Below are 16,135 nucleotides of genomic sequence, written 5' to 3'. Positions count from 1 at the left end.
CCACCATTGTCCACCATTTAAGAGTTGAAAATCAAATAGTATTTGGTACTATTTTTCAATTATTTTTTTTTTTACAAATAGAACTTCTTGAAGTAAACTTAGATTTTGAAAAAGAAAACCCCATTGTAATCACACCAAGAAAAGTTATGTTAGCCTTTGAACAAAATCCCCCATCCATTTTTAATATTTCTTATATTTTATCTTGAAATACTGTCATCTGCTTATCCTGGGTGTTTTAGGAAGCTTCTGTGTCTTTCTTTTATTCTTTCTTTTTTTTTTTTTTTTTTTTTTTTTTTTTAAATTTTTATTTATTTATGATAGTCATACAGAGAGAGAGAGAGAGAGAGGCAGACACATAGGCAGAGAGAGAAGCAGGCTCCATGCACCGGGAGCCCGACGTGGGACTCGATCCCGGGTCTCCAGGATCGCGCCCTGGGCCAAAGGCAGGCGCCAAACCGCTGCGCCACCCAGGGATCCCTCTTTTATTCTTTCGTCTGGAAATCCTAACAGTGGCTTCTGCTGTCAATGAATACTGAGCGTGGGTCCTGTGTTGAGTTTCATATGTATTCTCTCTAATCCTTAAACCAAACCTCGCAGGCAGGTAGTAGTAGTAGTATTTTCAGACAAGAAAACAGACCTGGGAATCCCAGCCATCTCGCTAGAAGCTGGAGAAGAAACTGAAATTCTTTCTATTCTGGGCATTGCATGTGCCTTACACTTCCTGCTTGTAGATGTTTATTGCCACTTGGACTCCATCTCTGTTCGTTTCAAGACTTGTGCTAATCATGTTGTTTATGTAATAATGATAATACACCAAGTATAAGGTGAGACTTCTTAAACATTCAAACAGTTTCAGAATTTTCTAAAAGTCTCTGCTCCCATCCCCAGGCCCCTAGCATAAGATTGCTAGTTTGCGAGGCTCTTTCAGACCTTCTGTGAAAGTCACTGCTAGCTCCCTCTCTCCATGAGAACTGCCTGGAGAAAGGGGACTGGCTGCCCTGGGTGATCAGATCATGTTGCTGCAGCTCAGCTCACCTCAGATGCTGGGGCATTATGATCCTGGGGTTATTTGTCCTGTTGACTTCCTTTTGCTTAGATCCTTTGAGGAAACCCAGCTAATTCTTCCACTGCTCTTGTTGGGGTTTACATCTAGCAGGTTTGTTCTTTTAGATTTTATAATTATTTTACCCGTTCTTAAAAAGACAGCCTCAATTTGATGTAGTCGAACTTTAATTTCCATCAGTTGTTTGGCAGTTAAATTGCATAGACTGAAGCTTTTCAGCAGATGGAATGTTTTCAGGGTAAGTTCATTCCTGTCACACCCTCCTCAGTCTCATCAGCTGTCCTGTCAATAGGATTGAACCTGCAGAGGACAGTCACTTTGTTTAGGTAGAAAAGAAGAGGTTTGTGTTTTGTTTTCAATGCTTTCCTGTTTCAGCCTTTTCTTGTGTAGACTTGTTTATTTGGAACTATTTTATATTCTGTATTCTATATTGATATTCTTTTATTTCCATACTTTAAATTCTGGTTTCAGACTTTGGCCATATTTGATGACATCTCTTGCTTTCCCCCAAAAAGAAAACTCAATTAGATTCCACTGTTAAGAAACTAATATTTGTCGGTAACAAAAGGAGACATGCCAATAGAGAGACTGTGTGGTAGCCCTTGTTTTTATGAGTAAAAGTGTCATCACATGCTAAGTGGCAGATCATGCACTTCAGTGGGCAGTGCCTTTTCTACAGGTGATGTAATCAAATACAGCTAGACCTCACATAGCTGGTGCAAAAAGTCATGCCTCTTGGTAGAAACCAAAACTGAGTGGGAGGGCCTTCCGTGAGAGATGAGTAGTTCAGGTGGCTCATACGGTGTGTAGGAGGCCACCTGCTATATGGTGGCCCATATGTCAGGGCTTCCAAGTGGGGGCAGTGTGGGAGCTGGAAGAGAACCAAGGTAGGGCCCCAGGGCAGCTGTCCCCCAGGGGTTCACAGGTATGGCCTGCCCACCTTGGGATGGAGCTACCCTGGAAGATCAGAAGTTTGTCTTTGTAAGCCAAACCATTTCTATGGAATGTGTGTGTGTGTGTGTGTGTGTGTGTGCGCGCGCACTTGCATGCACACATGCTCGTTGCATGCGTGCATGATCTTGCTATAGTTAGGTCCCCTCTGCCATTTTTTCATTACTAAGACTTAGAAAAATCTGTTTGCAATTTCCTTCTGTCTCACTGGTTCTGAAGGAACAAAAAGAAAAGGGTTTTGGCAACATTGTAGCCACAGCTTTCAAGAAGTCTGGTTAGGGTACAGTATTCCAGGGGCCAATGTGGTGGGGGTGGCAGGCAAAGGAGGCCTATCCCCAAGGAAAATATAAATGAGGCGAATATATTTGGGGATATTTGGTCTGTGTGTTTCCAGTTATTATTTACAAATATTTACAAATATTACTTCTTTTATCTGTGTAGTTCTAACAAGACTTAAACCAAAAACGTCCCACTTTTCTCTGCTTCTGGGTCCTCGTCCCCAGAGACTTTTAGCTGCTTCCTCTGGTAACCTACCTCATGACTTCTAGGAATCCACGCAGACATAATTTTCAAAAGAGTGAACCTCATAGGATACACTCAGAAGACAGCTTTATTCTTCTCCATCACTACATGTTTGGATCAGCTCTGTGCAGCTTTTTTTCCTCATCCCTTGGGTTGTCAAAAAAAATTTCAGAGAGCTTTACTTGATACAAATACTATATTGAGCAAGAAAGGAACTATTCACAAACAGGGAGACTTCACATCCAAAGTGGTTAAAGCTTGGCTTTCACCATTTAAAGCTCAGTTTATAAAATATGAATGAGGGAATACTTTGGGTTTTTTAAAAAATTGTGATAGGTTACTAAAAACGTACATTATTTTTTAGGGTAGGAGCAGTGGGTGAGGTTTCTTGCACGTAGCCGACTGGCTTAGAGGCTATAGTAAGATCACACTGTTATGAAGATAGCTTAAGTTTTGTTTAAGGCCAGTGTCCCCAGTAGGAGAAACATGGGCATTTTAGGATTTGACTGTGTGATTATGAGTATTTGATCTGGGGCTCTATTCAAGCTGTGGCCTCGTTCTGGTTTTTTTTTTTTTTTTTTTTTTTTTTAGCTAGGTGAAATCAGTTCCACACAATAAATTATCACAAATCTAGTGGCTAAATTTTTAACTCATTTATTGCCTTGCAGTTCTGGAGGGCAGAAGTCCTGATGGGCTCAGCTGGGTTTTCACGTAGCCAAAGTCAGGGTGTCTATCAGGCTGGCCTCCCTCCAGGAAGCTCTGGGAAGAATCACTGCCAACCGCATTTAGGTCGTTGGCAGAATTCAGTTCCTTTCAGTTGTAGGACTGCAATCCCCATTTGCTCGCTGGTTTTCCACCAGGGATCATTCTCAGCTTCTACAGGCTGCTCTTCAGTCCCCTCCATGTGGCCTTCTCCATCCTCAGGCCAGCAGCAGTGTGTCAAACCCTGCTGGTGCTTTGAAGCCGACTGACTATGCTTTTAAAGGGCAGATGTAGTCAGGTGAAGTCATCCAGATGGCCTCTCTTTTGCCATGTAATGTCACATAATCATGAGTGTGATGTCAGGTCATAGGTTCCACTCACAGCACAGGGAGCAGGGATGAGGAAGGGCCAGGGCCACTGGAGCTCATGTTAGAATTTCACCTACCCCAGAAGAGAATGTCCTTTCTCTTGAGTGATACACGTAGAAGAATTTAGGGATAAAGGGGGTATGGAAGCAATTTACTCTCAATGGTTCAGAAAAATATTGCATGTATATTATTTATGTTATTCATACACATACATAAAGGGAGGAGGGGCAGGGCACATGAACACATCGGCCTGATACAGCAATGGGACAAAATGTAAGTGATTGGAGTTCCTCGTGTTATTATTGAAACTTTTAAATAAGTTTTAAATAATATAAAAATGTATACTCTCCCCCCAAATTAGGAAACAAAAGTATAGTCTTTGTGTAGTAGTAAGAAAACTGGACTTCATCTAAAGCTAACGTTTCTCACCTCTTCTAGCTGTACCTGCCCCAGGTCTGGAATCTGGAACCTGGTGGTAGGAAGAAGGGCACTCTCCTCCTACCCCCAGCTTGTTCTAGGACTTCTGCTGTGTCCTGGGTGGGAACAGTGGCAGGTGAGTGGGGAGGAGAGGCACAGCCAATGGCATCCTGGCATCCACTTGTGGCTGGGATAGTAGAAAGCTGATTGTCTGGGTGAGTTTGTGGGTTCTACGCTCCCCCCACACCACCACTCACTACAGTCCCCTCTATAGGGGTAAATGTCTGCTTTGGCAGTCAGCCCCATGTAGGCTCGTTCTTGGGCTGCCAACACATAGTCAGGGGCAGAGGCCCTTGAGGTGGCTCCAGGCTTCTTTTCTTTCCCTCAGGGGCCACATGTGGACCACAGAAAACATGTGTCCTTTGCTCTGACAAACCCTGGAATGTAGGCTGTTTCTGACGTGGCCACCATGAAAGAACCCATCAGTCAGATTCTGCCTTTAGTATTTTCCAGGCCTGGATTCAGGAGGATCCCCAGAGCCCAGCGGATTACGGTCAGGATGTCATTCCCGTTAGGCTTAAGATCAGGGAAAAGTAGCCCACTCCAGCCGTCCCCATGGGGCTCACAATACACCTAACATATCTTTCCAAAAATACCCCTAATAGCTTCCTGACCTCTTCACTCCCAGCGCTCCAGGGGCTTGGGTCACAGCCTAGTGTTTCAGCCGCCCTCTTTACCTAGTCAGGCCTCGGTGGTCTGGCTTTGGGAGGAGGGACAGTTGGCTCCTACCTTTTTGGACCTTAAACCAAAACAGGCAGGCAGACTCACACTTCCATGTCCTGTTGCATATGTTTATTGCTATTCTTTATTTGTTGATTTTAGATGGATTCTCTTTTTATTTCTGCCATGGAAGATGCAGGCCCAGCCCTTATCCACCACCCCGGGCCCCCACTCTGTCCCTCCACCCTCTCAGAACAAGTACATCACACTTTCTTGATTAGTTCAGTATAAATTATTTGCCTAATTATTGATTAGGCATTACTTATTTTTGATCAAAGTAGCATAGTATAATGATTTTCCTTTGTTGTAGGAGTCTCCATCCTCCTCTGGAATTGAAATATTTTCTTTTTTTTATTTTACTGATTTTCTGTACTCAACGATTCTTCTCCAGCTCTGCCATGTAATTATAATAACCCTTCTGAGAGTCTCTTCCTCATGATCGGACATCCCGTGATGGATCAGTTTCAGTCTTTTTCTGGGGACGTTTGTTATCGGGTCTCCCCTTCTCCTGCTCTGTCTAAACTGGTTATGCTCTGGGCCTGCACAGCTGTGGTCCCACACTTTCCTTTGTCCCACTCCCCTCCCCTGGCTCCATCCCTTCCTCCAAGTTTACATCTTCCTTTTGTTGGAGCTCATCTTCCAGTAACTCCCCCAGACAGGGTGCACGGGAGGACATGCCCTTATAGTTGGAAGTTTGGATGGGCATAGAATTCTAGGTTGGGAATAGTTTTCCTCAGTATTTTGAAACCATTGCCTTCAGGATTTACTGGTGCTGATGAGAAATATAAACACCTTTTTATAACTAAATCTTTGAACACAGCCTATTTTTTTCTTCTCTGAAAGATTTTTTTTTCTCTGAAAGATTTTAAGATCTAGTCCAGTGTTCTGAACTGTTTAACAACATCAGCAATTTTTCACTCTCGTCCTGGGCATCCACTGCTTCCTTTCCATGAGAAAATTCATGTTTTCCAATTTGGGGAAATGTTCTTATAGGATTTCTTCCTATCGATTTTCTCTTTTCTTTCTTCCAGAAAGTCTTATTAGTTATATACTGGACTTCCTAAATTGAGCTTCTGATTCTATTTTATTTTTTTCTTCTTCTATTTTCTGCTTCTCTTTTTTGTTTTACTTTCTTGGAGATTTTCTCAAGTTTTTTTCTAACAAGTTTGTTGAATGTTCTAATTTCTTCTATCATTTTTTAAAGATTTATTTATTTGAGAGAGAGAGAGAGAGAGCTGGGGAAGGAGCAGAGGGAGAGGGAGATAACCTCCAGCAGATTCTACACTGAGCACAGAGCCCCACACAGGGCTTGATCCCACGACCCCAAGATCACGACCTGAGCCGAAACCAAGAGTCTGAAGCCTAGCTGACTGAGCCACCCAGGCACCCCTCTTCTATCTTATTTTTACTGTAAAAGCCCTTATTGCTCCTTTTGCAGATGACTTTCACAGCTTTTCTATCTGGGAACGTGAATTCTGGTGTTCTGGAGTTCCGCTTTGTTCACTGTGGTTTCTTTAGTTCCTCTGATCCCTTTTCCTACTGGTTTCATATTAGAGGCTTGTCTTAATTAAATATTCATTCAGGTTTAAGAGTAAAGCTTTGAGGAACCTGGCTGGCAGCTCTGTGTATGGCTGGTGCTCATCACGGGGTAGCTTTCACTGCCAGTCTCACTGAAGAGCCTGCAAAGTCAGTGTCCCAGGGCCTTTGGGGCAGGAGGGGGTAGAGGGGGGCAACTCTGTTTCTCCAAGGAAGACTCGCCCAAGTGCCCTGCTTAGGGCCAGGAGCCGAGCCTATGTTCTTGGATCTGAGTGTGGTACCTTTCAGAACACAGACCCTTCATCACTGCAACACTTCTTCCTCTTCCACTGTCCCCACCATCCCTGGGTCTGGAACTTTCTGGTTCAGTTTTTCTAACTAAATCTCCATTTTCCTCCTTGGGTGAAGGGGGGTAAGCATGATGGTGTTCTCCAGTTCCCTGGGGAGGTGGGAGGCCCCGGGCTCGAGTGGTATCGGCAGACTGCACACTTGTCCTTTCCACCTGTTCCTTACCCACTCCCTTACCCACCTTCTGCCTGGGGCTCCAGTCTCCAGCCTTTTGGGGATTCTGCAGTCAGACTCTCTTCTTTCTCCTTGCTGCCCCCTTTGCCAGCATTTGGTGTTCAGCTCTGTTTGTTTTGCGATTTTGTCTCTTTTCCTTCTAAAAACATATTAACATTTCTTTGTGTTATTATTGCTCCTTTGCCCTCATTTTATTTTATTTTATTTTATTTTTAAATTTTTTTTTTTTATTTACTTATGATAGTCACAGAGAGAGAGAGAGAGGCAGAGACACAGGCAGAGGGAGAAGCAGGCTCCATGCACCGGGAGCCCGATATGGGATTCGATCCCGGGTCTCCAGGATCGCGCCCTGGGCCAAAGGCAGGCGCCAAACCGCTGCGCCACCCAGGGATCCCATGCCCTCATTTTAGAGATGTTTTAAGAAGGGTGTGCTCAGTCTATACTTTAACAATGTATTTAATTATATTTTATTAAATATGATTTAGTAAATATATGGATACATACACACACCTATAACATTTTTTTTTAATTTATTTATTTACGATAGTCACACACAGAGAGAGAGGCAGAGACACAGGCAGAGAGAGAAGCAGGCTCCATGCACCGGGAGCCCGACGTGGGATTCGATCCTGGGTCTCCAGGATCGCACCCTGAGCCAAAGGCAGGCGCCAAACCGCTGCGCCACCCAGGGATCCCTCACACACCTATAACAAATAGGAATAAATGACTGTATCCAAGTGACCCAAAAGTTGAAGGGTGTCAGTACTGACTATTGCGCCAGAGGCACCCACAGTTAGCAGTTTTTCCTGTGTCCTTCCAAAGAAAGTTTATGCACACATTCACACACATACCCAAGCATGTAAACCAATATTAATGGATTTTATTTTATTTTAATGGATTTTATTTTAAATCAAGAAAGCAATTTCTCTTCATATCCCTGAGAATATTCATGTCTTAAATAAAGGGCAGTGCTTAACCCAAAGGCAGGAGTCTCCTCGAGTCAGATTGAAGGTTCCATTGTAGGTGGTGGACATTTTTAAGGGGCCTTTTAAGTGCCCCTGGAACTAACCCGTGCAGTCAGACACCTATCCCATGGCCAGCCATGGTGGCTCTAGGGGCACTGGGCACAGCATATGGTGCCAGCCAGTCGCCATCTTCCACTTCTCGTGTGACTTTCTTCATCACCTCTGTCCCCTCCTCCTCTTGCATCCCGTGTTTCCTCCCATGTCCACCTTCCCTCCAGATGCCTTTAGCTGACTCCTACTCCTGGCTCCTGTGGCTGGCCCACAGAGCCAAGGACGTGACTTCTCCTGGCTCATGGATGCACCTGAATCTGACTGCTTCTTGGGTTTTAAGAATAGATTGGCACGCAAGATAGGTATGTTTTCATCACAGCTCTAGCTGAATAGACTTTATTAAGAGACAGACCCAGAGGCATCCCTGAATATTTCAGTTTCCTTGAATAGCTTCAGGCAGGATACTTAACTTGATGGTCCACAGCAGTGGCCTCAGTGTGACTCTGTCCCTAGGGCCAGCTGCCGCCAAACCAGACTTGATCTTAAAATTGGAACGTCGAGCTGCACCCTGGATCAAGGATCCAGATGGGCCACGGTGGGGGCAAGGTCGTCCTCCAGGTGAGTCTTGACCTACTGAGTTCTGAGGGGCACATCCTAGGGCCCGTGTGGCCATGGCAAGCTGCACAGTGTTCACTCAGCCATCCCTGTCCCCCCTCCTGTTGTGCACCAGGCCTTGTATCAGGCTCTGCTAGACAAAGATGAATAAGAAATTAACTCTGCCCTCCAAGTGTCGAATAACCTGGGAAATGGGGACAGTATGGGGAAAAACAGGGTGCTTTGATGAGCGGAAGTGCTAGCAGGATCCGTGGCAGAGCTGGCAGGGGAGGCGTGCAGGAGGCCCCGGTCGTGAGTTGCTGTGTGACCTGCAGGCCTGTGAGCTGCCCTTGTCCTCTCCTCCTCTGGTGTTTAGTGGCAGCACCACTGGTCTATGAGAGGTCACTGTTCTGTGTATTAGCCAAGGGCTTACTGGCTAGTAGCTGCTGTGTGTACTGTTCTACTTCCCTTCTTTCTAAGCCTTATAAGAAGACTTGGATGTTTAACCTCATTTCTTTGTGCTGCCTTGAAAGAGGATTAAAGTCACCTGTTTATCCAATAGCATCCATGGCCAAGGTGGCTACTTAGGCTTATTAGTATCTGGTGTCACATGATCCCAGGGTAACTGTGTGGATAGAGATGGGGAGGCTGGCTAAAGAGCCCACGAGGATTAGCACACATCTCTTAGGGAGCAGGCTAACTTGCATAGATAATAATAGGGAAGAGTGTGAAGAGAAGTCACTAATGATCTCTAGAAAGGTGGATCACATTCATCTCTGCTTTGCATAAGGGATACTCAGTAAATTGGGATGTCTTAACTGATAGGAGCCTGAAGAGTTACAGCAGCATAACCAAGCACATTTTTATTTGCTCCAAAGGCAAGAAGAAGATGGTGGCCATAAGAGAGGCAGACACACAAGCCTTGGCTGCAGACTCTGCAGTGCTTCTAGCTCCTTCTATGGAGACATGTAGGTCCTACTGCAATTCCAGCCTTTGTGAAGTCGAAGTAGATGGACCTAGGAAAATCAAGAGGACTTACAGACCCCGTTCAATTCAGAGATCATGGTTTGGGCAATTCCCATGGTTAGTAATCGACCCAAAGGAGACCAAGCTTTTCTGCTCAGCTTGCAAAGAAAGACCTAGTCTCCATGACAAATCATCCCGGTTAGTCCGAGGTTACACGGGGCCTTTTAAAGTGGAGACTTTAAAATACCACGAGGTCAGCAAAGCACACAAGCTCTGTGTCAACACTGTTGAAATCAAGGAAGACTCCCCACAGGCTGCGCTAGTCCCAGAGATCTCCGGTGACCTGATGGCGAACATGGAGCACTTCTTCAACGCCGCCTACTCCATTGCCTACCACTCGCGGCCTCTAAATGACTTTGAGAAGATCCTGCAACTCCTCCAAAGCACCGGGACCATGATCCTGGGCAAGTACCGAAATCGCACCGCATGTACTCAGTTCATCAAGTACATCTCTGAGACTCTGAAGAAGGAGATCCTCGAGGACATCCGAAACTCCCCTTGCGTGAGTGTGTTGTTGGACAGTTCCACAGACGCCTCTGACCAGTCCTGCGTGGGGATTTATATCCGCTACTTTAAGGGGACGGAGGTGAAAGAGTCGTACATCACTTTGGCCCCTCTCTACAGTGAGACGGTGGATGGGTACTTCGAGACCATCATCTCTGCCCTAGATGAACTGGACATCCCTTTCCGGAAGCCTGGGTGGGTCGTGGGTCTGGGAACTGATGGCTCAACCATGCTGAGCTGCAGAGGAGGTCTGGTGGAGAAGTTCCAGGAGGTCATCCCCCAGCTGCTACCCATCCACTGTGTCGCCCATCGGCTGCACCTGGCCGTGGTAGATGCTTGCGGGGGCATCGATCTGGTAAAGAAGTGTGACCGGCACATTCGAACTGTCTTCAAGTTTTATCAGTCCTCAAATAAAAGGCTGAATGAGCTGCAAGAAGGCGCAGCTCCACTGGAGCAGGAAATCATCCGCCTAAAGGACCTGAACGCTGTCAGGTGGGTGGCCAGCAAGAGGCGCACATTGAACGCGCTCATTGTGAGCTGGCCTGCCCTGGCCCGGCACCTCCAGGGCGTGGCGGATGCAGGGGGCCAGACCGGGCACAGGGCCAAAGGCATGCTGAAGCTGATGAAAAGCTTCCATTTCGTCAAGTTCTGCCATTTCCTTTTGGACTTCCTGAGCATCTACAGGCCTCTGTCTGAGGTGTGCCAGAAGGACATCGTGCTGATTACAGAGGTGAACTCCACACTGGGACGGGCCTATGTTGCCCTGGAGACCCTCCGTCACCAGGCTGGGCCCAAAGAGGAAGAGTTCAACGCTGGCTTCCAGGATGGGCAGCTCCACGGCATCTTCCTGGACAGAATGGAGGTGGCAGAGCAGCGCTTCCAGGCGGACCGGGAAAGAATGATCCTGACTGGGATCGAGTACCTCCAGCAAAGGTTTGACATGGACCGTCCCCCGCAGCTCAAGAACATGGAGGTGTTCGACACCATGGCCTGGCCAAGTGGGATTGAACTCGCCAGTTTTGGGAACGATGATATTCTTGCCCTTGCCAGATACTTTGAGCTTTCCCTCCCTGCGGGGTACAGCGAGGAAGCACTCCTGGAGGAGTGGCTGGGCCTGAAAGCCATCGCCAAGAACCTCCCATTCTCCATGCTGTGTAAGAACGCCCTGGCCCAGCACTACCGTTTCCCCCTGCTAAGCAGGCTCGTGGCGGTGGTGGTCTGTGTGCCCGTCTCCACCTCCTGCTGTGAGCGGGGCTTCAGTGCCATGAACCGGATCAGGACCGATGAGCGGACCAAGCTCTCCAATGAGGTGATCAATATGCTCATGATGACAGCAGTGAACGGGGTGGCGGTCACAGAGTACGACCCCCAGCCTGCCATCCAGCATTGGTACCTGACCTCCTCAGGCCGGCGTTTTAGCCATGTCTACACGTGTGCCCAAGTGCCACCCCAAGCCCATGCAAGTAAGTATGTATGACAGAGTTCCTGGACAGGGAAAAACAAGGGAAGAGAATCTTGTCTTCCCAATCCCATGCTGACCTTGAAGTCTAGTAGAGTCTGGCAATGTCAGCCATCACCATAGGCTTGGTCTGGGGTCTCGGGTATCCCCATGGGTGCTCAACATGTGACACCTACCCTCCAAGAGCTTCTGATCCGGCCGGGGAGGTAGGATACACATTCTGCAGGCAGCAGGGCATGGGGCCAGGAGCACGAATTTTCAGAGCCAGTCCGCCCAGTTTCAAATTCTGGTTCTGCTAACTAGTGTATGACCTCGGGCAAGTTAATCACATGGTGCTTTGGTTTTCCTTCTACAAAGGGCACAACATCTGGCAAGTGATGCCAGTGGTACTCTCTAGAGGCCTAAGCCACTATTGGACATAACCAAAGACCGGACAAGCTAGGGCAGTGACATCACATTCTCTGCAGGGCTGGGTGGACTGTTTCGGGAGGGAAGAAGTCAGTACGGATCCAAGGGGCTGCGAAGAAAGGTTGGAGCATTCCAGGTGGGAGTTGTCTGTGAAGAGTACTAGCCCCGAGGGCTGGAGTAGGGAGCAGGCTGGATGGAAAGTTATATTACATGGGAGGTGAGCTGCTGAGTCTCAGACAAGACATTTACCTCTTTTCAAATAGTCCCTGAAGACCACAGAGGATCCCAGGCTGCTCACTGTACTTTCCAGCGACAGCAATGAAGCTGCTTCCTGGGCATCTTTTTGTTGTTGTTGTTTTATTTTCCCTGGGCATCTTTATTTCTGGTCTCCTTTAGTGCTTGTGCTCTCGTGTGTTACCACTGGGTCTGTGGCCATCAGCGGTGGACTAGGTCTCAGGATTGACAGAGGCTCCACGAGGCCCAGGGTAGAAGTGCAGAGAAGAGACAGGGCCAAGGCAGGGAGCCAGGCGGTACGTCCTTTACCCACACACAGCCATGTCCAGCCCTGTGGGGGTGAAGGAGAAAGACGCCCTTGGGTATCTTCGCATAGGGGCAGTGGGATGAGTACATCTGAAAAAAACAAAGGACAGTATCCATTTGATATGATAAAGCCCTCCTTCCCAGGCTGTGTTCTCAACCTCAGCACTGTTGCTATGGAGGGCCAGATGGTTCCTCGTTGTGAAGCCCAGCCCATGTGTTGTAGGATCTTCAGCACCCCTGACTCACTGGGTCCCCATAGCACTCACCCAGTTGTAGCGATCAGAAGTATCTCCAAGCATTGCCACATGTCTCCCAGATGGCAGAAGCACCCCAGGTGAGACCCAGTGCCCTAGGGTGAGAGAAGACCAGAGTAGGACTAGATGAGGCCTGCCAAGAGCAGCCCCAATCCCATCTCACCAAGCCTATGTTGGGGTGGAGTTGGATGTGGGAAAGGGGTCGTTGTCTGATATGTTTCCCCTTGGTGTAATAGTGGGTTCTCTTTCCTCTTGTACAAGGAGCAGGGCTCAGGAAGGAGAAGATGGGAGCGCTTTATATGGAGGAGGCTGTGACCCAGAAGCCACCTATTCCATCCTACAGGGAGCCAGAGGAGATCCTGAAGGACTGCATCATGAACCCTCCCGACAGCCTCCTGTAGCCCTGTACCAGCCAAGGGGCTCCTGAGCTGTCCTGATAGAGAGTTCATGCAGGAGCAGGAGTCCTAGGGATTGCCTTGGAGATGACCCTGCTGCCATGCCCCTTGGAATCATGGTGACAGGCTCTGCAGAATCTCCGCTGCCCCAGAATCATTTTCAGGGGAATTCTGTAAGCACCAGGAGCAGGCAGTGACAAGAGAATTAAGCCCACCACCCATCAGGAGCACAAACCTGTTTACCATGGTCCCTCTCTAAGCAGTGGTGACCTAATAGCACTTACATAGGCAAATATCTCAAATTCATTCTTAGGGTGCTTCAAGAAATGATCTCATCATGAAAGATTTCACCCCAAGTTCTGGTAGTAAGAGGACTTCTCTGAAGTGGGAGAGACTTGGGTTAGGGGCTTATAGGAGCATCCCAGCCCCCTGGGTGGTTGGGGAGCATCCCAGGGAGGCTGCACACAGCCTCAGTGAGGAGCAGAGGATGACCAGGCTCTAGGGTACAACTGGCCTGGCTCTGGGATCTGTCACTGTGGCTCCATGGCAGACACAGGAAGCTTCAACTTCAAACGAGAGACTCGCATCAGAAAAATTCTCTACCTCTTCCCAGGGCCTCCCTCAGGATGAGGCAAGCAAAACCCTCTGCACAAAGTAGACAGGAGAGGTCAGCGTCCTATAGCCCCAGGACAATAGAGGAAAGTCCTTCCCAGAGGGAGTCTGCACTTAGTGGCAGCACTTAGATTTGACATAAGTCCGGTTTCCTAAGGAGTAGATACACCCAGGATTGCACTGGGGAGGCTTGGGATCCAGCCCCAGCCCTGGCGCAGGCAGAGGTTCAACCGTAATTAATCTGAGTCCTTCCTCTTTCCTGTGCCTCGGTTTCCCTGTCCATGACATGGCAGCAGAGAATTCAAGTGCCTGCTGGCTCCTGGTCTGCCATAAGACTGACAGCACCTTCAGCTCCCTGACAGACCTCGGGCTGCACAGAGTGGACTTAGCTGCCTTCAGCCCTTGTCCTTGTCCCTTGCTACCGACGTCCTTAGTGTGGGAAGCAGTGCTCCCTAAAAGTGCCATCAGCCTGGTGGTTGAGTCCGCTCTTCCTGAAGTTGCTCTGGGACTCAGCCTGGGCATCATCAGGGGTCTCGTTAAATATGCTCCACCCCATCCCAGCTTGATCAGATTCTGGGGACAGCGGCTCAGTGATGAGCCATTTCCCACTAGATCTTCCAGGACCTTTGTGAGCCCATTGAGACTTGAGGATCACTACCCTGGAGGCCCCAGAGGGTGTCTTGCACTACTAGGTTCCCACTCAGCCTCACTCCCTCTCCCCTTCCTCCTGGAAGTAAAGCACTTTTCCCTCCATGGCAGCTGCATTTTGGCAGGTTGTAGGCTGCTTATCTGGTGGGGATGATATGGGGCTGAGGTCCCACCTTCCTAAGCAGGGGTGGGGAACAAGAGGAGGTGAGAGGGAAGGGCTTCTTTGCCCCTGCCTTTCTCCTCTTAGGCAGGAAGTGGTGCTACATCCCAGCCTTGCTCCCGGGGTCCCTGCCCTGTGCTGTAAGAACAAGGTGTCTGACCCTCAGCCATCATTCTGTCCTCTTCCCAGTCCTAGGGGGTGCTGAGAGCTCCTGAGATGCTGGTATCCACCATCACCCTGTACAATGGGCCCCAGTTCCCAATGTTTCCAGTTTGCCCTTCCCATCACCCACCCTTAGAACTTTGCCTTAGTGCCATCGCCTTCCTGTTTTCTTCAGCTTTGGGCCAGGGATTCGCTCTCACTCTCTGCCTTTTATTTAGCCTGTGGAAATGTCTCTTTCCTAGCCCCCTGGTCTGGGGTCTGGGGTATACTGTGGGCCCTTGGAGCTACAGCTCTGTCCATGCCCTGGAGATGGGAGCCCAGGCCTCCCTTCCCCATTCACATGAGATTCTATAGAGAGTTCAGGAATCTGCCCCAGGCAAAGTGCTGTGGGTGTGAATTGGTGGGATGGAAGAGAGAAGGACCCTTTGAAATGGGAGTTGTCACCTGCACCCAGTCTCTAGGTTGAGGTGATTCTGGCAAGCCCCCCCCCTCCCCCCAACGGCCTCTTCCATTCTTTGAGAATCCTCAGAGCATGAGGCCAGTCCCTCAAGCAATGTTGTGTGTGAGTTCCACACACACAGTTCCCTGGGCCGGTCTAGGCACCCGGGTGGAAGCCAGGTAGGGAAGCATCCAGCCTCCACATCCATGTACTGAGGAGGCCTCCAGTGCCAGCTTTTGAGAGGTCAAGCCCCTTGGAGGGGGTGATGAAAATGCTGTTCGTTGTAGAGATTTGCACTATCCATGTCTCTTGAAGGGCACAGGCATGCTAGCTAATGGCAAAGAGGCCTACCCATTTTTTTTTGTGCAGGATCCAGGGCTGACACAGGGTGAACTCCCTTCCCAGAGACACTTACCCAGCCAGAACTCTTTGTTTTGTTTCAAGACACTTGCTGCATTTCAAATCCAGGGCCTGGAGATACCTTTTTGGAGCGGCGTCCTATTTTTGCCTCACCAGAAAACAAGCTGAAGGGCACGGAGAGCAGTCGGAGCAAGCCTTTGCCTGGAGTCCTAGCTATGCCTCCACCCTCCTCCCTTCCGGTAACCCTCATAGCATCTCCACGTTCTGATCCTGGCATCCCCTGTCCCCGCCCCCACCCCATAACTGATGCCCACAGGGTCTGACGTTCTGAGTTAACCTGCATTATAACTGATGCTTTGATTCCAGTAGCCATAGAGACCAGGTGGGAGGGAGGGACCCCGCCAGGCACCTTGGACAGTGTGACCTCCCCCAGACCTTTGGCTTCTCTCGCCAGCCCATGATGAGTTCCTAGGGTGCTAAGTATTTAGCAAGACGGGCGTGAGGATTGGCCAATCCCTCATGCAGGTGTCTGTCTCCCGAGGATACTCGGGGTGATTGGCAATGGGGTGTCCTCTCCTCTCCTGGTTTCAAAGATGGGCAAACGAGGTTTAAAAAAACCATGTTTGATTCTCAGCCTTTTGCTACCTGAATAAAGCAGAGTTTATTTGGACACGTGCCTCTGTCCAATGGGCCTCGC

The 16,135-nt window shown here is 48.6% G+C and overlaps 1 protein-coding gene and 1 long non-coding RNA gene across 10 annotated transcripts in view; one reads left to right on the top strand and one right to left on the bottom strand.

Moving 5' to 3' along the window:
• Positions 1-16,108, top strand: part of ZNF862 (zinc finger protein 862) — a 37,866-nt gene extending 21,758 nt beyond the window's left edge. For all 7 annotated transcript variants that reach the window (XM_077849743.1, XM_077849745.1, XM_077849740.1 and 4 more), the window contains 3 exons: positions 8,391-8,495; positions 9,350-11,464; positions 12,924-16,108. In XM_077849743.1, the coding sequence (XP_077705869.1) occupies positions 8,391-8,495; positions 9,350-11,464; positions 12,924-13,063 (2,360 nt within the window). In that variant the 3' untranslated portion in view covers positions 13,064-16,108. The remainder of the gene's footprint in view (positions 1-8,390; positions 8,496-9,349; positions 11,465-12,923) is intronic.
• Positions 6,887-15,723, bottom strand: LOC144284786 (uncharacterized). Of its 3 annotated transcripts, none has more exons than XR_013353194.1 (4): positions 15,494-15,723; positions 12,675-12,757; positions 12,118-12,498; positions 6,887-7,000 (listed from the first exon to the last, which is right to left on the bottom strand). It is a non-coding gene; the product is annotated as an uncharacterized LOC144284786 (long non-coding RNA). The 3 variants fall into 3 exon arrangements; XR_013353193.1 differs by lacking the exon at positions 6,887-7,000 and adding an exon at positions 7,111-9,487; XR_013353195.1 differs by lacking the exon at positions 6,887-7,000 and adding an exon at positions 7,111-9,487 and having other exon boundaries at positions 12,118-12,433.
• Positions 16,109-16,135: the final 27 nt, after the last annotated feature.

This window comes from Canis aureus, chromosome 15, assembly GCF_053574225.1.
Source record: "Canis aureus isolate CA01 chromosome 15, VMU_Caureus_v.1.0, whole genome shotgun sequence".
NCBI lineage: Eukaryota > Metazoa > Chordata > Mammalia > Carnivora > Canidae > Canis > Canis aureus.
Note: the sequence above shows the minus strand (reverse complement) of the source record. Positions and strands in the feature narration are given on the sequence as shown.